At 35.0% G+C, this 26764-nt stretch overlaps 1 protein-coding gene across 1 annotated transcript in view; it reads right to left on the reverse strand.

Moving 5' to 3' along the window:
- LOC148840666 (glucosidase 2 subunit beta-like) overlaps positions 1-26764 on the reverse strand; it is a 220523-nt gene that overhangs the window by 179450 nt on the left and 14309 nt on the right. The window contains exons 6-7 of the mRNA XM_088915225.1: positions 25714-25843; positions 11972-12047 (exon numbers count right to left, since the gene is read on the reverse strand). Of these exons, the coding sequence (XP_088771351.1) occupies positions 11972-12047; positions 25714-25843 (206 nt within the window). The remainder of the gene's footprint in view (positions 1-11971; positions 12048-25713; positions 25844-26764) is intronic.

Below are 26764 nucleotides of genomic sequence, written 5' to 3' on the forward strand. Positions count from 1 at the left end.
TAAAAACACATACAGTACATGGCAATTCAAATACTGAAATGGCAAAATTCCCCTTTTTACAGAAATAAATGTATAAGATTTACTAGAAGGTAACAACTCTCAGGCAGGCTTAGAATATCAAAAGAATAACAAGTAGAGCTGTAATTACAATTAGAAAAGACACAGTTTGATGGAAAATGTCACAAATATTAAACCACGACCAGATCAAGAAAGTCTAGAGGCTGCAGATGTGTTTTCACTTTCAATCTGTACAAGGAGAGGATAGGGGCCTCTCTAAGAGCAACAGGCAGGAGATCCAGAGAGAGGTCTGAATAAGATACAGTTGAAGGGGCATCCCTCAGGCAAGTTCTCTTATCCAGAGGAGTTACAAGTAGATCTCGACTGGAGGACAGCTGTTGTGTAGGAACACAAGAGGACCACAGATCAGAGAGATGGCTGGGACAGATGACATGCAATACTGTGTGCATTAGATGGAGTACTTTTTAATTATATGAAAGATAGGAAGCCAAAGAAAACAAAACTAGGTGCATATTCATGGACGAGATACTTGGGGAAAAAATCTATTTTGATATAAATCAATACAAAAACATCCTAAAAATCACCCCTTTTAATTGTGTTGGAGGAGCATATGGTCAGTTGCAATAATGGGAAATGGTCTCAAAATAAGGAAGGTGGCAAAGATACATTCCATGGTACTTCCATTGTGTCTCACTGCATTGTTTAATTTAAACGTTCTCAAAGATAGCCAGATAAAACACCACCAAGTGAATCCTTGGTGCCTTAGGAAACGATTCACTCCCTTTCAATCATTAGCCATTTGGTAAATTACAAATGATGCATACACATTTAAAGTGAATCAAAGTTTAATTCCCAAATTGAACGCTTTTACAGGTGTATCTACAGTGCCATCTAGAATTTTTCATCCATATTCATCATCATAATTCAAAGAATAAATTTCAACTGACACAGAAATGGTTAACTCCAAACTTAATAAATGCTCTCAAATGGCCATCTCAATCTTCTGTCCTCAATCTAATTAAATTTTGTGCAAGGCAGTTCATAAACAGAACCAAAGAGTACAAATGACCTAGAGCAATTCTGCCTGAATGAATGATCAAAAGTTCCCCCTCAGAAGTGCCAGAACCTCAAAGCACAACACTGGAGGTGTCATGTCCAAGTAATCCATGCCATAGAAGTTCTACAAAACACTATGACCAACTATAGGGGTGCAAATAAATGTAACCCTTGTATCTTCTGGACTTTATTTACGTCAATGTACTTTATTTGTACTCTGTTCAAATTTATTAAGATTAGTGTATGATTCTTATTTTCCTCTCAGTAGGGCACAATAACCAATCTATCCTCTTTTCTTTTATATAAATGTTATGCATTTTCTGTTCTTATTACATTCAAGGTATGAATACATATGTATTGTATCAATTAATTGCAGGTAAAAGGCTTGTGATAACATTAACCAAAACCAAATGCCTCTAAAAGACCATTAAAAATACTAATACTAAATGTGAGTGGAAAAGACTAATGGTGTGGTACTTTTCTTTTTCAATGTTCTCTTTGAAACTCTTTGAATAACATTCCTCATTATACTCCAATAACTGTTAATCAGCCCAGCATACCCAAGGAGCAGAGAGAGTGATGAAGACAGCATGCATTCATCCTACCATCTGCCATCAAGACTTCTACCTCTTTTTTATATTGAGACATACCTGTATCTTGTCCTAATTTTTTTTAAACTCTAGCACAAAAGAAGAACTTGGATTTGAATCTTGCAAGCACCCTCAGTGTTAATTGTTTGCAACAGTGTTTCCTTAAAACAAAACTGCAGTTTGTATCAAAACCCATCAGATCCCCATTCATATAATCCCAATTCTTCTTTGATGGTCCAGTCCAGTTGTGGACTGAAACCTGAGGAATCTTACAATCAAATAGACACAAACTGATATCAGAATCATAGCTCTAACTACACTACAGAATGAGTGTCATTAATGACTGAGCCACTAGAAAACCCTACTGTATACAGTATGTTTATTTTCATGCCATACTACCACACCACAAACAACAGAGTTGAGGCATTGGACGGTGGATTGTAAGACGCTTTCAGGTGCCTGGGAAGCAACAGCAGTTCCGTTGTACATCACACTGAGAAAATTCTGGTTGACTTTTTCATGTTTAGCACCATTCTTTGGAAACTACAATGTGGTCGACTTACGATATAGCCCACACATGAGCCAACAACCTCATAACAAATGGTTTTAACTTTGACAGACTTATTAGTTTTGTATATCTCATATGATGCAAGGTCTCTGAATGTAATAGTTGTGTTATTATTGTGTGGTAGTATCGTTACCTGATCATAATATCTAAGCATGAAAAACACTTTGCATAAAAGTGATAAAAATAAGAACTATAGATTGTATTTTATTATATATTATAGAAAACCCAAGCTCTATAAAGCAAAACTATATCACTCCTATTATCAGCCAAGGATCTGTGTAAAAACAGGAAATGAACCACTAGGGAGCCATCATGTCTGCTGTCACCAAGTCATTGTAGAAAAAATAAGAATTAAATTTGATTCTTTTATTTCACCAACTATTCATTTCATTTAAAAACTACAGAACGAGTTGTACTTTGTTTGCAGATGTAATCAAGAAATTATCTTCAGGGTTTATTGCAAGTAGGCTCCATAATGTTAATAGAGGAATTTGGTGTTAAATACATTGAGTGTCCTACTTTGATCTTTGGTGCAATTGCTTTGATGCAGAAAATAACACTCATATTAATATACAAACTGCAGTGCGGAATGGTGTTTAGGGTTGTGGACTCCACACGAGAGGTTTTTGCATTTGGGTTTCCCCAAATGTGCAATTATACCCTTGCTCAAGGTACTTTATTCTGGCTGCTAATGAATGTTCTACTGTATAAATAGATCTCCCGGTCATTACTGTAAATGTAATTTTGGTCTCAATTGACTTAGCTAGTTGTGAATATGAAGAAGACGATAGTGATAGTTGATCAGTTGAAAAAGCACAAAAACACAAAAGGAGTGTTGAACCCTCAAAAGATGCAAAACGTCACATCTCCATGTTTTGTTATCTTTGGGAAGCACAAAAGGATTCATGGAAGACAAACAGTACATAACACAATGATTCAAATACACAAATAAAGGTGACATTAGACGAGGGAATATCCTAGTTGTAAATGCATTAAAAAACACCTGATAACCTACAGTATCTTCTGCTTCTCAGCAAACAGAATAACTACAAACATCGTTGTTAAGACCACTTTTTCTTTGACTTTGATGAATATTTGAATACTTTTGTGAGCATGCACTTGTGTTTTTTATCCTGTTATCCTATTCAACCTAAGCAAGCTTTCAGAAAATCCAGCTGTTTTTATTCAGCTTTATCTGTTCTGAACAGTATCAAAAGGTAATAAATATTTAAATTGAGTCCAAGCAAGTTTTTTTGTGAAGACTACACAGTCTTAGCAAAATAAACTATTGACTTACCAGAAGTCAGCAGAAGCAATAAAATGGTTTGAAATGCCAAAGGAAGTGTTAATGACCTTTCCAGCTAGAAATATCAGTATTCAATGGGCTTTTGAATGTGGAACAGTGTTTTTAGATTTCAAAGCACTTACATATTTCCTTATATTTATAAACATATTTTACTTTATTTCAATGAATCTCTATATTACCAAGATACAGTACTAAGAGAAATAGAATGTATCAGACATATGCATTGCAATGAAAATATTTCTCCACCATTACATCCTTATAAAATTTTGTGTTCAGAATTGTGTTTTGAAGTAAAAATAAAATAAAAAAGTCAGACAATATATTCTTCGCATTTCTCCACATAAAACAAAATTGATTGACTTGATATGTGGATGAAAGAATTACACCAATGAAAAATATATACAGTATAATATATGCAGTATAATTCTCAATCCTCAACTTAAACAAAAGCCAAAATCCGCAGTTGCATTTCTTTTGAAACCCTGAATGAATTATTAAAATGCACCAGCTGCGCTTGAAATGCACCAGCTGTACTTGTACTAGATTTGTGAGAGTCTAAGAGACAGACAAAATGAAAGTAAACTAAAATTACAATGTTCCTGATACCAGACATCCAATCAAGACATTGAATTAGTTTACTTCCAGGGAAGTGAGTGCTGTGCCTTCTGAAATGAAAGCTTCCCACACAACTATTTATTTTTTTATTTCTTTACCTGTCAGTGATATGATGACCTGAAGAAAAGTATATTAAAGTCTTGTGCCAGTGTTCAGTAATGGCTGGAGCAATCAAAAAGATATAAACTGAATCAGGAACATGTCAGCTGATATTTACTGTATCCACAGTGACCAGGCAACTAACAGCAACCTATTCAATCTATCATTCTTAATTGATGTATGTTGTTACATTCCAAAGGGGTATTAAAGATATAATGATTATAAAAGATTTAAGTTATCAAGGGTATATTGCTTAGTGTACAGCTGCCAAACAGTATGCTCAAAATTAAATTCAATTACAGGTCAGTTTTTAGACAAGCTTATACACATGAAAAGGAAGGAATAGCACAGTTGGTTACATACACGAAATACTTATTTAGTGTATGATCTTTGATTGTGAGGTACATCTTACAAAAGACCAGTATGAAATACCGCATAATAATTCAAATCAATCATGTTGGAGATGAACTTAGTATATCAGTTTTCCTTGGATAGGATTCCCAAACCTTAACAAACCTTGGAAAAAGTAAGAAATCTAAAGCTGGCCTTCACTTTTGCCTATCACTAATTTAAATCTATGAACAAGGCAAGTACTGCCAAATGACATGCTCAGGTCACTTTATCACCAAGGCTAGTTTTAATATTCTGATAGTTTTTTAATGCTATTCACATTTTTCAGTATCATTGGGTTTATCAATGACTAAGATGAATGAGACCTGTCTAATAATACAAACTCTGAAATAAAGACTGAAAATCTAAATGCTCAGCAATATGATTGGAAATAAGCTGCTGCTGCTGCATTGTCTCATAAACAAATTAATGAAGTAGGCAAAATGCATATACTGTATGTATTCACAGTTAGGAACTGTACAACACAGATAATGAAGAAACTGATATATTTTTTCAGATCCCAAACCAGAAAGCCCTGGGCAGGGCCATAGTGCCTCTTGAGATAGGTAATTTTTCTGAATATCTTATGGAAATCCTTATTTGCCTCTAGAATCCACAACCATTTTTGACTGGTGACTTGTCATTCCCCATGACCTGGGGAATATAGTTGAGGTAAGGACTTCCCCACCTTCTTCAGTACAAGTAATGTCTTGATATAAGATGCTGCACATATGATTTAGAAATCTAATGGTGTGTGCAATTAAAGCAAATAGTTTAAAGAGCATGTTTTAAAAGCTGTCAAAGTCACATGTATGTATAAAGGTAATACTACTTTATTTGTCTGATCTCTTAGTTACATTATGACTCCAAGTGGACTATAAATTTTTTTTGTAATGTAGTCTGTATTTTAATTGTTTTTTTTTTGTAACATAGCATTACTGGTATTCACTTCTAATGATTGTCGCAAAAAGGTGGCCATATTTTCATGCTCCTTAATAAATAAGATAAACTTATACAGGCAACTTGTAAAACAGAAAGGTTCAGAGCAATTACAGTAACATGTCATTCAGTACTTTTTTTTCTATCCAAAGGCAAATGAGATATCCTAACGTCCACCTTACTGTTAATTATTTTGTTTTGTCAGTATCAAAGGCATTTAATGATGAGTAGGTTTGCCAGTCTTACACATCAATGATTTAAATTCGTATAGTCAAACATATTGTTTCTAAAAACATTCTGACTGTTATGTATGGTTTAGTGCAAGGAGATGATTGAAATAAATATTCAAAGCTCAAAGAAAGTATCTAAGAGTCAATGCCAGATCAATTCTTTCAGATACCTGAACAGATACAGAATATGAGCTAGTGATTTTACACAGTTCTATAAATTTCAGATCTATAGAAATTTAAAATCTTATATTGGATCTTGCACTGTATATACTATATGCTTCAGGTGTAATGTCATAGAGGGTTAAAGTCATCTTTGATGTTATTTTAAGCATTAATTTATTTTAGTGCATGCATTCTAGCTCTATCATACAGTAGAGTAAAATGGCAAATAGTTCTTTAAAACTGGATTGATGGTTTATTAATCCTTTCCAGAATTCTAATAATAAGGAGCAATCAAAGTATTGACAATATTATGCAGTGCAGAATACAATATTTTAAATTGTTCATTTTCACTGTGGGAACATTATTGCTGAGCTGGGGAAGTGGTGTGTATCAAGAGACAAGCTGTGAAACATGGTTTTGCTGCTTTCAGAAGAAAAAAATAACAAAAGGTAAATATACATATTGCATAATATAATCTGTATTTCTGACTCAACTCAGAGAGGTACAGTACTGTACAGTACGTTTGCATTGCTCTGTTCGTCTCTGTTGGTGTGTAGGTTAAAGCAGTCAAGCTGAGTAATGAAATGACTGAATAACTTCTGATTTTAAGGTAGCCAAGTGTAAAAAGGAAAAGGAATGATAGTTTAAAATGTAAAAACCTAAAGGAAAAAAATCTAACATTCTGAACTGAAAACAAATTCAGCAAATGATTAGATTAAGGATTCAACTAAGTAATTGAGACAATAAGGAACAAAACACCAGACTCTTGGGTCAGAAGGACCAAGCCAAAAACCTTTGGTTTAAATGTATTTATGCAATTTCACACACACTTTTGACTTTTACGGTAAAATGCCCTTTTGAGGTTTTCTCACAGTATGTTGTTCCCTAAGCGTTATTAAATCTACTCGTTTTATGACAGTTTAATCTGTGAAAATCTCATTTTAAATTTCACAATGCAGCTTTAAACGGTTATTTAAATTTCTCCAAAGCTTGCAAAAAATCCACCATTGGAACTCCAGTGAGCCTTTTCCTCCTAAAATGAATCAATAGTTTTCAGGCTAACTTGACATATTCCAGGAGAACAATTGCAAACTTAATGTGCTATAAAACATATGGACGTATTGAGGCAAACTGCTGGTACAGCATTTATCGTAGTGCATCATTAATGCATTTTAAAACCTGAATGCACACTATTATTCAAAAGGAACCTACCAAGTTAGTCTTTTTGTTTCTCTCTACTAAACTTGAACAAATACAGTACCTTACAAAAGCTTAACTAAGTGCAGTGCTGCCTCTTGTTTGCTAATTGTGTTTTTAATTAAGAACATTTCTGATGATTCTCTGGTTTTTAGATGAATAAATGAGTGTTCTTCTTCCTAAATGACATTGTAGTGTAAATTATGATCTATAATACAGAGAATATATAATTGTTAATAAAAATGTGTAATATGAATAGTTCTTTACTAATAAAAGGCCAATGAACACTAACATACAACAATACACTCACCATAACCCTCATATAAAATGAAAGTCTTTAACTGATCATCATAATCTCAAGGTTTCAATCCAACAGAATATCTCTTGTATGAGCTGAAAAAAGCTTTTCCAAAGCACAGATTGCCAAATGTGAAAGATTTAAAGAGAAGCTACACGGATAAATTGTCATAAATCCCTAATCAAAAGTGTCCAAACCAATGAAATGGTTCACAATTAAAAATATTTCACAATTACACAAAGTGCAATTGAATTTAATTATTTGATTGCACCCTCAAAAAATATGTGTTGATGGGTACCGGGTGGAAGTACAGTAAATATTCCGCAGAGGACATTAAATGCGACATATTTCTCCATAAGAATGAATGTTTACAGTATCAACAATAAGGGACCAGAAGATGACAATATAAGTCCACCTTACTGTTAATCAGTCGTGCACATTCACTGTTCCATGTGTAAACAGAATGATTACCACAATGACCCATTAAGCTGAGAAGTTAAATGTAATTAAACCTTGTTTGAAATGATTTAGAAGCACATACAAGATATACCGTACACACGAAAATGAAAGCAACACACAAAAAAAACACTTTTGATTTAAACTCATATGTACAGTATGCTACTACTATACATATGGTAAATAAGGACATCTCATACTGTACATACAGTATTACTTATAATTTAACTTATACAGCAATGTTGACTGCACTGTCCACGTTTCTCTGAACTTTTTTGTGTGTTCAAAGGATGTAAAGTCATGGAATAGAAAATCCATAGAAAATACACAAACATCTCAAGCATACAGTTATCAAATAATACAGAAACTATATATATATATCTTTAATGATATGAATATAATACAATCATTTTTGATTGTTCCAAATAGAAATTTGCCATTTTTTTTGCTCTAGGCTACATTTTTGTGGTGGAGTTTATGTCTTTTGGATGTAAAGTCTGGATATTTTTACCTCCACCATCACAAAATGTCAAAGACATACAGTACTGTAAAAGGGGAGAGACATAAAGTGGAGAAACGTTAAGTACTGTATGGCCCCCTGTATACACAGTTTTTTTTTAATTTAAGATTTAATTCAAAACCTACAGTAAATGCTAAAATTGGACTTTTAAAAGTAAAATATATTAAAGTAAAAATCAGCAAAACTTAAAGAGGAAAAAGCTGAACAAGTAAAAGGTTTATTCCATTCTGAAAAGAGAAGAAAGGAAACAATGTTTCGGCTGTGAAGCCTTCTTCGGGTGTGAAAAAGCTGAAATATGGTGACTGGAAGCACCTTTGTGAACAATTACAGCAACAATATGAATAAAGATTCTACCAACTTTGCATACAGTACCAGCCTGGTGAAAATTTGCCTATTCCCAGCAAATTTCTGAATCTCTGATTCTGAATCGTCATGTTGTACTATTTAAAGGAATACGTTTTGAAGCTGAGCTGAAAGTATATTAGCAACTTAGTAACTACAGCTGATGTCTGGTTTCCTAAAGTGAATTTAACTGTGTTCAACACCTTAGATTAGCTCAAACAAGTAAACCCCACCCATTCCAAATGTAGTAATTCATTTCCAAGCTTTCTAAGACCAGCTACACAAGGTGAAATGTAAAACAGCAAAACATGGATATGATTAATCTCCTACTCTTTATGTTAACTGAATTAATTTATTTAATTGCATTATGTCCTTTAAAAGCAGAACTTTAAAAAGAACAAAGAAGCTGTTTTGGGTGTTTCAAATTTAAACAACCACTAATAATAATACATCTTAAAGATTTGTATTTGTCTCCTGCTGTAAGTAGCTTTGAATAAAAAGCACCCACCGAGGTTAAAGAATATAATCATTTATCTATCCACCTGTTACACAATGCAATCTCAAAAACAATTTCAGAATAAAGGTTGTCTGACATGAGTTCAATCTCTTGCCTGGGGCAAAATCAATGTCATGAAAAGAGTAAAAGTCATTCCTCCTTACAAAGAAAGGAACCCCCTCCAGTGCTGTCATGAATGTTAAATTCTTATTTTTGTTTTATTCATTTAATACTTTATATGTTATAATGAGACAGCTTGTAATCCATTAGATGTGCATTTCCTATAAAGCACAGACATCAAAAACAGAGGAACAAAGTGATCATTTTGAGGATAATTTCCAATAACATTTTCTTTAATTGGTAGGTTCTACATGAAAAAAGTGTTATATGCAGAAAATACATACACTAAATATTTAATTCATTATGTATGCCAGGCACTTCCTAGCTTCTCTTATACACAGAAGCAGAGTATGCATTCACATTCCTGCACACTCATACACCAAAAGGGTGATTTTCAAGTCAGCTGGATATTAAAAAGTTATCATTTCCACTGCACTACATTGACCCTTAGTGAAAGAAATTTCAACATTTTTTAAGTTTGTTAGTTTTACAAGACAATGCTCAAATATATAGAAAATTCTCAAAGTCATTGCCATGATTACTCTTATTTATAATAGTATTAGTGTTATTACACTCAACTTCATTAACCTATTAATTACAATGTAAAGGAGCAGGAGCAGCTGTATCTGTAGTGATGAAAAGGGTTTAGGTCACTAGAGGGCAGCATAGGGACACTCCAGAGGCAGAGACAGAAGGCTAAATAAGGTTCTACATATGCACAAGGTTATGAAAGGAATCAAGTCCTGCTGTATGCAAGCATATAAATAACACTTAAAAGGGTTTAACACTTGAAAAGGGCTGTCTAGGCCAGTAACAGATGAGAATGTCTCATAGTGAAACAGTACTCTTGAGGTAAAAAGTTCAGTCACACAGTGAGACTGAATGAAGTTACAAATTGACTTCTGCTGTGTTAGTAGCATTCATATTACTTGTATGTGATACATACCTGGCCAAACAGGATCAGTCAGTTAGATTAGGTTCAGTCAAAAGAGGAAATGGAAAGCCAGCAGGTTTTTAACCAAGATAGAATTAGTATGGTAATTTCTCATATTACAATGTTTTTGTTCATAGATGCCTCGTTACCAGGTTAGGTAGATCTGTCAGACACCAGCTCTTTACAAATCAACAATATAAGGAGTTTTTATCTCATATGGGGTCACACAGTGGTGCAGTAGTTTGCATTTTTGCCTTGCAACACCATGGCCAATTCCAGATCAATTCCAGACCTTAGGTTCTATCTGTGTAGAATTTGTATGTTCTCCTCCATGTTTACCTGGGTTTTCACCAGGTACTCTGGTTCACTCCTACAGTCCAAAAACATACTGGTAGGTTAACTGGCTTTTGAAAAAACTGGACCTATGTATAATTGTGTGCATGTCTGTACACCTGTGTGTTTGCCCTAAGATGGGCTGGCGTCCTGTTCAGGATGCACTGTATGTACCCTGCCTTGCCTACCTGTTACTTGCTGTGATTCAAGCTCCCCTGCGACCATGAACTGGAAGGAGCAGTTAGAAAATGAATGAATAACCTCATATGAGCCAAGTTAATTAATAATGCTTGGCAACAAAAAGATTTAGGTAAGTTAGTTTGTTCACAACAAAAAATCAGAACAAGAAAGAGATGTTCTACACTTTCATTGGTACAGTACATTAACAGCTCAGCAGACACTGCATGACCAATTAACACAGTGCTGGCAGTAAGCTTCAGAAAGGCAATAGTTTAACACAGATAAAGAGTCATAATGACAGAGCTCAGAGACTCTGTCTATAGAAGTCCTCCAAAGGAACCCAACAGTAAGAATATATAGTAGGTAATGGATAAGACTACATTTCCAAAAACCCATAAGAACAAAGGTTTCTAATCCAGCACTTTGGGAAGCATTCATGCTGTGAAAGCAAAAAGACATTGTAGAAGCAAAAGGTACAGTATGTAGATGACACTCCAATGAAAAAACAAAGTATGGACAAGTTGGAACTCCTAGAACTCAAATGTTTAAGTTTCAAGGTCTAGAAAATCTTTCTTCTATAGAACTAGAAAACACAACAAACTAAGAGCACCATGATGGAAGGGCAAAGAACAGGAATCCACTTAGTACAACCATGACAAAAGCAGAAAGAAGCATGAAAACAATCCATGCCTGATACTGATCAATACCAGACACCATCTGTGTGTGACTGCCATACACCGTGTCCCACACAGTAAAACCACAACTGCACACTTGAACATCACAAAGGGCAGCAGGCATGCCATTACTGTGATAATGCAATAAGGGAAAGGCTACTGGTTGTGGGATATTGTCAAAACATCAAGGCATTTCATTCCACTGCAATGTTTGCTGCCTGCTTTTTGTAATTAATTGGTAACTGTAATAAGGTTCAAACTGAGCCTCAATATACTTTTTACTTAAACATAGCTTTTACAAAACAAATTTTACAATAGAGCATTTTCATTTAAATATAGGGTGGAACTCAACTTCATAGAGTTTCCTTTGAATAGGGAAAAAGTAGGAATTTACTGTACAGTATATACCCCAAAAAATGAATGATTTTATAATAACAAATATATTTACCATCCATCCTTGTTGCTGTCTAATTGTTGAAAAATGTTTTGTGGGGCATCATCTTCAGATTTCTGTCTCTTAGAACCTTTCAAATAAATAAATAAAATGGTTTAATACATATAGATGTAACATAAAATTCATATACAGATTCATGGCAAATCTTTTCCACTCAACAGAGAAATGGCTCATTCCACACCAAGCTGTCCTAAAACTCAAAACACGCAGAATTACAAAACAAAATCCTGTAATTTTACTAAAAGATTTTATTTTATTTTTACATTGCCAGATATGTACTGTAGGTACTTTTAAACTTCAACATTTCTGCCAAGTCAAAATGGAAATGTAAAACCAAGTATTACTTTTGTATGTGTTATATACTTTATCCTCAACAATATAAATAGCTTTTTGTTCTTTTACTCACAAACTTAGACACACATGGTATAATACATTTACATTTTGTTTTGGTGGCAGATATAAAGAAATTGATATACTGTAACTGTGTAACAATAGGAAAATAAAAGAAAGAAAGGCTGGGGAAAGGAGGTGTTGAGCACAACATGTGGACAAGGTTGAATTTAGGAAACACTGGTATTCTTTATATTTGTCAAAAACTTTCCAGATGTCATATTCCTAGTTGTGCAACTCTAATGAATTGCTGTTTTCACTGTCACTGTATTTCCAGATAAGCACAAAGTCATGGATCACTATTAACAATATTGATATTTTTTCCATCCAGATGCTAAACTTTCAGGTAAACAGTCATACATTAAATATTCAGCTACCATAAACCCTATTGCAATGTTTGTTATACAAAGCCCTGGAGCTGCATAATTAAGTAAATTAACCGCTCACTGCAAAGGAATCGGAAAATCTCTTGTTGGTTATAGTGTCAGCACATGTCTGAAACTGTGAAGACAGATCCCATTCTAATTATTTAATTCATAAGAATATAAGAGTAGTTATAAATGAGAGAAGGCAGAATTAGTTAATTGATCTAAGGATGTCATCAAGCCATTTCCTGAATGAAACCGGAGTATCAGCTTCTTCAATGTGGCTGTTTAGCTTGTTCCATATTCCCACAGTCCTTTGACAAAAGACATGCCTCTTGTTCTTGGTTTTAAGTGTACTTACACACAATTAATTGTTAGCTCACATACAGATTTTACGCAGATCTGTATATTATTTTCTCATTCGTTTAAGTTGTTGGTGAACATCCTACTTACACAAATTTGTAAACGAATATTTGTAAATGTGAATATTCACAGTAACAATTAAGGAATAGCTGTTTTACTTTTTTTATCAACCCATGTTCTAATTTAATTTGTTTAAAGTTTCTTTTTAGAACTTTTAATTCTGTCTTAAAAAATAAATAACTGCGATTTAATATGTAGGCTGACATGAACTTTCACAGCATCTGGGGCATTTTAAGGGAAATTTGGTTCCAATACAGAAAGCAATATACCACCTGCAAATACTCTATGTCTTAGGGGCTGCTATTCTTTTACTGTTAGGATGGTGTCTTTTTTAAGCCACCATCGTAATAGCATGAGGTTCCAGGGACACTAAAAATGAGGATAAATAAAAGGTAACATCTCTATTGCACCCCTTGCTGGAGCAAGAAGGCAACACATATATACTGTACATACTCTGATTCTGGTAGATGGATCCAGTTATAAGATATACTGGATACAACTAGAACTAAATTGGAAGTCACGAAGCACTCCAAATAAATATGAGTAGCCAGTCAAGCCACTCAAAAGTCTTCTCTGCATCCAGAAAGACATTAACAGCTGGTAAAAGCCCTCGTTGGAGAGTAAGAACACAAGAAAGATTACAAAGGAGAGGAGGACATTTAGCTCATTTGCTAGTGAGTAATTTACTGTAAGAAAGATATTCAATAAAAAAAAAGTTTAAGTAAGGATCCATTCATCATTTCATCAAAGAGGCTAAGGTTAGGGTAGGGAAATAAATAATTAATGGCAAGTGTAGGCGTGACCTACAATTCTGGCATAGACCCACACATTTTTCCTTTCTACTGAATTAAAAGTTACTGAATATGAATTACAAAACTGCATATAACATCTACAAATTTATTTTCCTTTAACAAATGCAACCTGTCAATTGTAAATTGTAGTTATTATCATTTATTTTTTTTGCAAACAGCTCAAGAACTCTAAATGTATCTACATAATAAGCATATTATTTAACACACCCTTTATTATCTATGCAAATTAGAAATCTAAAGGACAAAATTATTGCCCTGAAGAAAAATGAACATTTTACATAATGCTAATTAGACATCTGCACTAATTACTTTTCTGTACATGAGTTAATTATGATAATATTCTGGTAATGTTGATTTTAAAATTAACCCTTTATCTTGACAAACTGCCTGTACACATAAACCAACACTGAGGATTATCACTCTGAAATTATATTTATCTTCCTTGTTAATGTTTTCAATATTTATTTGTTTCTTTCTTGACTATGATAATCCTCTATCACAGGAATAATGCTAAATAAGCTATCCTTTGTGCATCTTTGTAAAACATCTTTATGGTATTGCTGTTATAATTTGGTCTTTTCAAGGTAGTATACAGTATGTGTGCAGACAGTGCAGATGCCACATAAAATCTTTTACGAAACACTTGAAAATGGCAGCAGTGAGCGATTATGTCACTAGGTGCCTTTTCCTTTCCTTTATATGCATTTTACTTCTTTCTCCCACAGTGTTTTGTGGCTACTTGATAGAATATTATTCAGCACTTCTTCCAAGGTTTTCAATGTCTTTTGAATGGTACACAGTACATGTGTTCCAATCACTACATGTTTGAAGTACTGTACAGTACATATAAAATAATTATATTAAAGCAATGATGTCTATAACAACATCACGTATAATGTGTCTGCGGGTGCATGTAAGAGCAAGCTGCTGCCTTTCCATGCAGTCATCTGTCAATAATAAAAATCAATCTCTAATATATCTTTCACCCTTCTGGAAATATTTTCCCTCCTTTCAATCTGGGAAGCCTTCTGCAATCAGTCAACTCCAAACCCATCCTAGTACTGTATCTCCTTGTTGTACAATGTACAATGGACAGGAGTAATGTGTTCATGCACAGTTATTTTAACTAGTACATAAGCCTCAGAATACTGGACACACTGAAGCATATTAGTTCCTGAGTTCTAGTATGCAATAAATAAGGCATTGCATCGATTCTCAGCACCAGATCTACAGTAGGACCTTAGCATATCAATGTTATAAAGTAATATATATTGCAATCTTTACAACAACTCCATGACAACTCAGGTGCAAAATAGAACCAAGGTTTTCTATCTTCAGTCAGTTGTTTAATTTTAGCAGCATCGATAACACTGATGAAATGTTGCACTGCTGGTGCTCAAAGCCAGTAAGCACAGAGACAGCACCCCAAGTCTGCAATTGAACCCAGGGCCCCAGTGCTGCGAGGCTGTAATGCTAATCACATTGCTGCCATTTCCAATCACATTTTTACAGATAATTACAACCATAATTACATAACCATAATTATGATCACCTGCATTTTCAGTTCAAATTTATTCAACCTTCAAATTCAATAAAAGCAGCAACATTTTAAAAGCACACATGAAAAGGAATTAAAAACCTGAAGACTCAAACTGAAGACATCTAGGGATAAGTACAGTAAACGGCAGAAAAAGCTAAGGAGAAATAACACATGAAATGTGCTAATTGCACAAGCATTCAGAACTGTAAACTGTAAAGGGTGAAAAAACCTTTGGTGGTATTTATCATTTTGGGTACATATCACCTTCGAATGTGTGGAGTAGGTTATATATATAACAAATATTAATTGGTACTTCAAAGTATCATGACTGCAATATTTAAAGCAAAAAAAGTGAAAACTATGCAAGGAATAGTTTTACAAGGCACTATATAAAAATAGAAACAGCAAGCCTGAAGAATTAGTAAAAAGACAAAAGTTATATTGCATTATTGTTGACCTCTTTGCCCCTCTATCATGGGACAGCGATAAAAAGGAAAACAACAGTTTAGGGTATACAGTTAAAAGTTGAGAATTTAAATTACAAATGCCATGTTAAAATTGTACCAGTAAGGTCTGATTTAGGCTATGTGATAATATAACTGCAAAAAGACACTGATGTCCTGGAATCAGTACAGACAAAAGGGAGCAGCCACAGTCCAGAGCTTAAAGTAATGTCCTACAAATGGACTGAACACTTTAAGTTTTGAACAGAGAAGGATATGAGAGAACCTGATGAAAGTCTTCAAAGTGTTTCAAAAAACAGTAAAACATTAAGCAAAAGAAACAAGAGGAACCATGGGAGAGCCACATTTAAAACTAATAACAGGAGTCATTTATAATGCAAATGGTTCTAGGAGTCTGGAACAAGCTACCCAGCTTTGTTTTTGAAGATCATTTCCCTGCACCCTGGCTTATTTAAAAAATATATGGATGAGTTCCTTGGATCAAAGAGCTACTAGCTAACAAACAAACTACATGATCTTGATAGCATCTCATCATTTTTAATATTTCTTATATTTTTATGTTCTTAATTCCCAATTGTGAAGAACACTCTTCAGTCTGAATCTAAACATTTAATTGTAATGCACTAGCAAGGAATTTCATTTTGCTGGACAAATTAAGTTCTCTGTCTCTTAAAGGTTAACTCAATTTAAATGCCCATAATGCAAACATGAAGCAACAGCACTGAAAGGTTAATCTTCACATTGAGGGAACAATTAGATGAGGGGACAATGGAACACTAAATAAAATGGTGTCAATTGAATAAAGATATATCACCCAGAAGGCTCACTCTCAGAATTAATCTTAGTCATTAGAGGACACCTTAATAAAAAATGGAGAGAAAAAATGGCTACCATTTGAATAATAATCTATTCACTTTCTCAGACACAATTCAAAAGCACATTTCATTTCAGTTTTAATCTTTGTGCAGGCAAAGCTATATACCTCAATGTACTGTACCATATATGCCATAACCATTGTTTTAAACATTTATTTTAAATACTGTACATGAATGAGTTTTTTGAAATTCTGAAACTTTCTACACCATACTCCACTCTTCAGTTAAACTACTAACTTCTTTCTCAATCTCAGATGACTCTTCTAGGCAAGCCAATAAATATCAAGTTTATGTTTTAAATGATCATGTTCCCATCAAGGACTACTTTATTTTAGTTTTATTTAGCCAAGTTTATTTAAATGTTCACTTTATTTTATGTGAAGCCAATAAGCACAGGGACCTGAAATAGTACTGGTGCATCATCCAGGCGGGTGCTACATGTTATTGGGAGTGGTGTATAGTCCCCATTACCTGTAAAGTGCTAAAGTAGAGTAACAGAAAAGTGTTTTTTATCCATCGTCTTTGTCTTCTTCTTCTCCTTTTTGTACTTTTCCCCTATGGGCATTTTATCACACAATTTTAGCACTGCATCCCTGTATAACGTTGTACATTCAGTCCTATCTGCCAACTCTTCACACAGCCTTTAACTACTGTAAAAATCGACTTGTATAAAACTACATTGTAAACATGAGCGCACTCAGCCTGTTACTTCCAGATGCATATTTTTCTTCTTTTTACCTTCAGAGAGGTAAATATATTTACACGCTTGCATGAGCTGTGAGTGCTTAGAACATAATTAAATATTCTGTTTTAATGACAATGTTCTATATCCTGGCCCTTTGCAACCTGTATTCTACCTCACTGATGCATAATATTGGAGATCCTAATACTGTGCAATACTCAAGGCTTTGTACAGTTAACCGTAATAATACAATTAAAAAATATAGCTTGCTTTATGCATTTTGTCTTGGGTTGCTGTAGTTGTACATATTTTAGTTTACATGCTTTGGGATTACAGCAATTATTAATGTAAGATTAAATTGAAATAATGAAATATTTTATCCCTTCACATCGCAGAATACCTGTAGATTTAAAAAAATACTGCATCTCTAGATTTAATAAAAGCCACAAACTCTGATTACCTTAGTAACTCTGATATGCTTCAGTTTAATGTAATGGTCGCCACAAGGACATGCTTTTATGTGTAAAAATGCTGCCCTATGCTCTATGCTGCCCAGGTATGGTATCATTATTCAGCTACATACTGTACAGTAAAAAATATTCATCCACTTCCAATGATCTTTTATTTTGTTGAAGTACACTTCTTGCATACAGCACCCACGTGACTGAAGCAATGACACAAAGCTTAAAAGAAGTAGAATGGATAAGACATATAAAAATCAGTAGAAAATGGATCAAAACAGTTCTAACAGATTTTACTACACACCAGTGTTTGACTAAACCAAGTTTGATTAAACCCAAAGCTAAAAAGCAGTATCCCAAGTGTATATCAAATGTATCAACAAATCAATTAGGCAAAATATGAAGGGGAAACAGGGGCATAAGTGGCCCTTGCAGCACTAGTGCACTGGGATCAATTCCGGACCAGCAATACTATATACTGAACATGGGGTTTGTTATGTATCTTCTTCCTGAGTTTTTGGGAGTCTACTGGGTTTTAAGAGTGTTCCAGTTTCCATGCACAGTTAAAAGGCATACTGGTAAGTTAATTCATTTCTGGGAAACCCAGTCTTGATGTGAATGTGAATAATAAGCTATCAAACTTTTTTATAATTTATAATTGCCAGTTATTTTTGCTGTAATTAACATGATTTAGTGGGGCCAACTGTGTGTTGCGTGTTGAATCTTGTGCGTCGTGTATTATGCAGTTTCACACTTAGATGAATGAGGAAGCATAAACAGGCTATACCCAGACCTGTAATCTAAAGAGCAGATTGAAGCAGAGCCTCGTTGTCACAGACGTCCAAAGGGACTCCCCGTGGAGAGCAGGAGAGCGGAAAAAGACCCAAATGCGTAGCGGCGGAACGGGAAAAAGGCCCGGGCTCGTTAGTGCAAAGAGTTCAGGAGTGCCGTATAGAAACCTATGCCCTCAGGTAGCGGACGTGGAGCGACCTGGTGCTAGGCGGGTCTCAGGACATCCGAACGTCAATGCTGAGCGAGGGCAGAATGCAAGACCCGGAGATATATAGCCCAAGGGAAAGAGAGGGACCGGAATGGCAGAAGGCAGGAAACTAGGGACAGGACAGAGAAGGAGCGCCCTCTGGCTGCAGAGGGCGTGACACTCGTCTCACACCAACATCAACGTAGGCATGCAAGTGCCAGGGCAGCTACAGTGCACTGCTTTAACATTTAGAAAATGACTAATGCTACCCTTCCCTCAGCTGTACTCAGCCAGTTTGTGAGCCGCTGTCGGGAGAATCCCAAGCTTGAATCCATGACATTTTGATCATAGAGGTCAACCTGCACTTAGACACCTTTACAGTTGAGCCACTCAGGAGGCATCTAAAGATGTCTCTAATTCTCCTCTCTGTATGTAAAGTAGGAGAAACCAACCTTGGACAACTGTTTCACCCTTAGTAGGGCCCTTATCAGTGTGCCATAGCTATAGGTTGATCAGTGAAAATAGTTCTGCTTTACAGTGTTGAACTATAAAACTGCACAGCAGAGAGAGAGACTTGCTCTGCAATGAAGTGCTGCTACAGTTGCTAATGGAGTTCTGGCAGCCTAACACCTTATTTCTTATTGTGGAGCTTTAGAATTTAGACATACAGTGCCTTGCGAAAGTATTCGGCCCCCTTGAACTTTTCAACCTTTTGCCACATTTCAGGCTTCAAACATAAAGATATAAATTTTTTATTTTATGTGAAGAATCACCAACAAGTGGGACACAATTGTGAAGTGGAACGAAATCTATTGGATTTTTGAAACTTTTTTAACTAATAAAAAAATGAAAAGTGGGGCGTGCAAAATTATTCGGCCCCTTTACTTTCAGTGCAGCAAACTCACTCCAGAAGTTCAGCGAGGATCTCTGAATGATCCAATGTTGTCCTAAATGACTGATGGTGATAAATAGAATCCACCTGTGTGTAATCAAGTCTCTGTATAAATGCACCTGCTCTGTGATAGTCTCAAGGTTCTGTTGAAAGCGCAGAGAGCATCATGAAGACCAAGGAACACACCAGGCAGGTCCGTAATACTGTTGTGGAGAAGTTTAAAGCCGGATTTGGATACAAAAAGATTTCCCAAGCTTCAAACATCCCAAGGAGCACTGTGCAAGCGATCATCTTGAAATGGAAGGAGTATCAGACCACTGCAAATCTACCAAGACCTGGCCGTCCCTCTAAACTTTCAGCTCAGACAAGGAGAAGACTGATCAGAGATGCAGCCAAGAGGCCCATGATCACTCTGGATGAACTGCAGAGAACTACAGCTGAGGTGGGAGAGTCTGTCCATAGGACAACAATCAGTCTTACACTGCACAAATCTGGCCTTTATGGAAGAGTGGCAAGAAGAAAGCCATTTCTCAAAGATATCCATAAAAAGTCTCGTCTAAAGTTTGCCACAAGCCACCTGGGAGACACCCCAAACATGTGGAAGAAGGTGCTCTGGTCAGATGAAACCAAAATCGAACTTTTTGGCCACAATGCAAAACGATATGTTTGGCGTAAAAGCAACACAGCTCATCACCCTCAACACACCATCCCCACTGTCAAACATGGTGGTGGCAGCATCATGGTTTGGGCCTGCTTTTCTTCAGCAGGGACAGGGAAGATGGTTAAAATTGAGGGGAAGATGGATGCAGCCAAATACAGGACCATTCTGGATGAAAACCTGTTGGAGTCTGCAAAAGACCTGAAACTGGGACGGAGATTTATCTTCCAACAAGACAATGATCCCAAACATACAGGAAAATCTACAAAGGAATGGTTCACAAATAAACGTATCCAGGTGTTTGAATGGCCAAGTCAAAGTCCAGACCTGAATCCAATCGAGAATCTGTGGAAAGAGCTGAAAACTGCTGTTCACAAACGCTCTCCATCCAACCTCACTGAGCTCGAGCTGTTTTGCAAGGAAGAATGGGCAAGAATTTCAGTCTCTCGATGTGCAAAACTGATAGAGACATACCCCAAGCGACTTGCAGCTGTAATCGCAGCAAAAGGTGGCTCTACAAAGTATTAACGCAAGGGGGCCGAATAATTTTGCACGCCCCACTTTTCATTTTTTTATTAGTTAAAAAAGTTTCAAAAATCCAATAGATTTCGTTCCACTTCACAATTGTGTCCCACTTGTTGGTGATTCTTCACATAAAATAAAAAATTTATATCTTTATGTTTGAAGCCTGAAATGTGGCAAAAGGTTGAAAAGTTCAAGGGGGCCGAATACTTTCGCAAGGCACTGTAGTATCATTTTTTTTTGTTTCAACGTTTTCCTTTTTCTGCATTAAAAGACTATAGCTACTGTAATTTTGCAACATGTAAGTAGTTAAGTTAATGACTTTTCATTTTCAACTACAGAGCTTTTAAGAAGCTATTTATTATGTAATGTATTATCAAATGCAAGACTTTATATACATTGTTTTACATGTAATATAACTCCCACAGACTTTAATGTGGGAAAAACCCAGAAGCCATGTGGGTGGGACCAGGTTTAGTCTCAGGCTCTTCTGAGATCTCGCTGATGCTTAAAAATAAAGAAGACCTGCTCATGGCTAGATATTATTTCATGATGGGTCTATTGGAAAGGTATGTTATTCATTGACTTGATCTGCTAAGCCATTTTTTTTGTTTATTCTTTTATCAAATTACTAAAAGTTTTTTTTCCCCCAAATCTTCCTTCATTTTGTATGTCATTTCCTGGCTCATGTCTTAAAACACCCACACATAAATGCTCACAGGCTACTAGATTATGTCCAATATTTGCCATGATGGAGAGGTAATCCTATCTTTACTCTCATATTTAAAATGTCGTATTGCTTAACCAAATGTTGTTTGGTTGTAACATAGAACTAAAGGACAAGTTAATGACGGTGTCCAGTCCAAGGTATATCCTGCTTTGCGCCCATTGCTTGTTGGAATAGGATCCAGTTAACGAAAAAAAGTATAACGAATTGAACACACAGGTAAAAGGATATTAGAAAGGCCAAGAGAGAAATTGAAAGTAATATTGCAGTTGAGGCTAAAATAAATAATTAAAAGTACTTTCAGTGCTATAACAACAAATGAACTGTTAAAGATTAATCAAAATATATCCGGTACAATAACAGGAAAGATCTGTAAAGTCAAATAGAAAAGGCTGATGTACTATATGAGTGTTTCCCTCAGGGGTTCACTAAGGAAGAAGTCAATAACGTACTGTACATCAGGCATCAGAAGGAAAAAGTTCTGTATTAAATAGCATCAGCATAGAAGAGACATACAGTAAGTGTTTCAATTACAAGAAGGACTCAAGATTAACAAATCCTCAAGGCCCAACAGTAACACACCATTTTTATTTTGTGACACAAGAAGCTACTGTATTGGCATACCCTTTCCTACAATCACTCAAAGCAGGGGTCATACCTTTTGACTGCAAAATTGCTAATGTAGTGCCAATCCATAAGAAGGATGAAAAAACTAAACCAAGTCATTGTAGATCAATAATGCTGACTTCTATAAAATGTAAGGTTATGAAAACAGTTATAAATACTAAATTAGAGGAACACTAACCTGTATATGTAAATCAAATACTAGAGAGAATAGTCAATAGGGATTTTGAAAAGATAGCTTTTGCCTAACCAACTTGTTAGCATTCTTTGAACAAACAATAAGAGTAAAGGATACAAATGGAGGATAAAATTACATTATTTTCGATTTTCAAAATGCTTTTGATAGTTAAATTTGTAGATAAAAACAAGTAGGAAAACTAGCAAATGTTTTACAAGCAGCAAGTGAATCAAGAGCAACAAAAAGATTTGGATAAAATTCAAGACTGGGTAGACACCTGGCAGATATTGTTTCCTGTAGACAAGTGCAGGGTTTTGCATGCAAGTATCTAAAACAATAATTACATATAGACTTAGAGTTCATTACCAACACATTGTCATCTTAGATGACATAACTAAATACAGTTAAAAGTCTAGATTTTACATCAAGGGATGCTACTGCATGGTGTAATAGTATAATGTGCTAGAAAGCCCTCACTTAGTATATTGTGTACAATTGTAGTCATCATGTAATAGACAATATATCTCTACTCTGCAGTCAGAAAAGATACATTCTAGGACTTAAGGGAATTTGCTACACTGGCAGGCTAATGGAACTAAACATTTTTAATCTGGAACAGAGAAGATTGCAAGGAGACTTGATACATGTATTGAAAATCCTCAAGGGCAATGACAAAGTCAACCTATTTCTTCAAAATGAACAGTGAAACACAAACCAGAGGGCGAAAGTGAAAACTTCACGGAAGTGCATTTAAAACTGAGAACAGGGGGCTCTTCTTCACACAAAGGCTTGTGGAGGTAGGGAACAAACCATCCAGCTATATTGTTGAAGTTGATATGCAGGTTTACATCTCTTACATTCTTAAACTTGAATGTGGACTATGTTGTGACCCTGCAATTACCTGAATTGTCAATTGGTTATAACCTAGTTTGGGTGGGCTTGAGCCACTCATGAAAGCTTGTTGCAGAGCTGTGATCTGTGTGGCTGACTTGCAAGGATATCAACTGACATTGCATTATTCCAAACTCTATTGTAGGCATTATTTACAGTAGCTCACCAATGGCTTAGCCACCTTTTTTGGAGGAAGACTTATTTATCTTTATTACCCTTTCTGGGATGAGGGTCACAATATTAGGCTCAGTGTATATAACAATCACCAATACATAATAGTTGTAGGGGATGCAAAATATTGATTTGAATGTAAAAATAATTGGTCCAAAAGAGGTATTAACACTTATCCTATATTAATGCAGTATGTAAAGCGCTACACTGAAGCCAAAACTGTTCCTAACCAGGGACAGTAAGGGGTCTTTTCTTCACATTCATTCATACACATTTTACTGGCCTAGAAACAATTAGCGACAAGTAAAATTGCTTGAGAAACAGCAGAAAGGCTTGCATCACCTTCCCTGGCTAGAACAATCTCTGGATTTCAGTCCTATTAAAAACTAGTTCTACCAATAGACCATGCAAGTCCAATTCCACACACCATTACCCTCATTTCCTCTGAAGACAGTCTTGCTGCAGAATGTCATAGGATTTGGTTCCAAAAATTTCACAATCTTGTGGTATACATTTTACATTTTGCTAAAGCTTTTCTAATTTCCAAACATATTATTCAGCACAGCTTCTGAATACTTTGTCCGGTAAGCATTTAGGCCCCTATCCAGGAATTATATCGATAGTACAGTGAAAAGGTTTTTCTGAAGACACAAGCTTGTATTTTATTACCAAAGGCTAATAAAATCTAAAAGCACTTTATTCATGTAAGCTAGTAGGTAAATGAAAGTCACCGAAAAAGCATTCATGAACTTTAGTGCTCATCTGTTTAAAGTGGTTTCTTTCTAATATTCAAATTTGTTTAAAGCAGTGGCTGGTATGACTAAATAAGCTTTAAAATGTAAGACAGCAATTCTTCCACTTTAAGAGAAACAAATCGACACAGAATGCCACTGACTGTTCCTATTGAATGTTATAGAAAATTATATAGCTAAGGAGCAGAATAAATCAGTTAGTGCAATACATGTGGTATGGTAATTTAGGCCATTAATTGTTATTGCTTTCTTTATCAGTTTATGACTGGAAAAATGTGGAAGCTTGCCTTATATTCCCAAAGCGCAAGGCACAATCAACCAGATGTTACTCAGTATCTTTGTATAAACATTATAGTTTTTTTATTGGAGATCTTTCAAAGACAGTTATCACTCCAATTGTCAAGGGAAAGCACTGCAAAAGTTACTCAGCATGAAAAATATAGCATCAAGTATCCAAGTATCTATGCCATTTACAGTAATTAATGAAACTATGGAAGCATTTAAATCTATTCTACAGAAAATTAAGTCTTGAGAAATTAGCTCTCTCACACGCAGTACATCTCTAAAAGGATTTTTAGATTTCTTTCTGTGAGAGACTTGGAAAATGAGTGTGTTACAGGTTTTAGGATGAATAATACCATTGAAGAACACACTCTGTCATTCCCCTTATGGCAAAGGTATGAATGGTACAGCATAGGATTATACATTTTTTAAAGCAAATTCTGACAGATACTGTACGTTTTGCTGCACAGTTTCCAGGCTTACAGATTTCTTTAACAATATTATATATTATCTACCTTTTCCTTTCCTTCTCGCTTACAAGAAAGTGTGACAATCTGTATGCAATCTGTATCTTTCTACAACAAATTGCATAAAATGATTATTCATAGTGAATTCCCTCAGAGAAATCCAAAACTATTTATTAGAAAGATTTTTAACGGAAAAAAATTCTGCATCTGAATGGTGTGTTTGGACCTGTGTATTACTTCATTACATTATGTATGTATTCAACCACCCAATCTATCAGTAGCAGTAGTAATATTAAAACTAATTTTGTTAATAATAAAAGCAATGATTTACAATTAAAACTAGTGACATTTTTTTTCATTTTAAAAAAAGTATAGTATACAAAATGCAGGTGCCAATTCATAGTTCTCTAATAATTAGGACATATTCACCCCTAATAATAGGTAATTATAATTTAATATAAAATAATAATGAATAAATAATAAACACTGAAAATAGCTGTGATGCTGTAGGATAAATATTTAGCAACAGTACTGCCTACCAAAAATTTGGTGAAATAATCTAAATTTAAAAGATCACTCACCATAGCCATCTAGTTTTTGGTATCCCATCACATCATCTTTATGTGCCTCTGCTTCCAGTTTGGCCTTCTTTTGTTCCTCAAGCTTTTTGTGAAGGTTCTCAGACACCCTTCTTAAATCGTTGAGTTGGTTCTGTGAAATGACATGCATTCAATTCCGTAAATTACCTGTAAGAGGATTCAAATTAGCCCAGTGTTGGTGAGGTTATCTGCTGTTATTGTTGTCTGTGTAAACATTGCCTCCTCTCTGTAACATGTAAAACGTAAGTTAATTATAAAACACATGACATAAAAATTGTGTTCAATATGTTTATTGAGAATCAACAAGAACAACTGCACTGCAATTATCTAAAGAATGAACAAACTTGCCAACTGCTTTTTCTCATCAATGTAACCTCATAATCTCTACATGTAAATAAGTATGCTAAATACAGAGCTTTTAGTACAGATTTGTAATTCAAAAGCCTTAATGTACACAATTTCTGTTTCAAGTTTACAAAAAAAATCTGCAGCAACAACATTTTTTATTTAGCCAATCATAGCTATCCTGAGGCTGATGAGGAATGATGGGAGACACAAAGATATACAGCATCTTCCCTGTAAAACTCCAGGCTTTCTATAAGACGTCTATAAGAGATAATAGATTAGCTCGTTTTATTCTCCTTCCAGGTAAACTCTCACACAATAGGCGTCTGAAATTCAGTGACAGGAAAACGATAAAGCTCTGATACTGCAATGGACTGTCAAAATGGATTTTTTGTATTGTGAAGGAATATTCTGTATTTATAAAGGTTATTCCAAATACACATCTGTCCATGAATGGTTGTAAGGTATCGTGATTTATAGTGTTCCATAATACATCTCACATTAAACACATATTTTCTTTATAACACAGTTACATGTAGCACTTCCTCCAGACCATTAGGAACTGATAATTTATTCAAAGAGAAATGCAGTGCTGATTCCTAGCATTAGTATTTTTTGACAATTCCACAGCCATATCAAGTCAACATTCACAAAAAAGTTAAGCTTTTTTTAAAAGATAATAAGCTAT

Source organism: Atractosteus spatula, chromosome 1 (assembly GCF_055471065.1).
Source record: "Atractosteus spatula isolate fAtrSpa1 chromosome 1, fAtrSpa1.hap1, whole genome shotgun sequence".
Lineage (NCBI taxonomy): Eukaryota > Metazoa > Chordata > Actinopteri > Semionotiformes > Lepisosteidae > Atractosteus > Atractosteus spatula.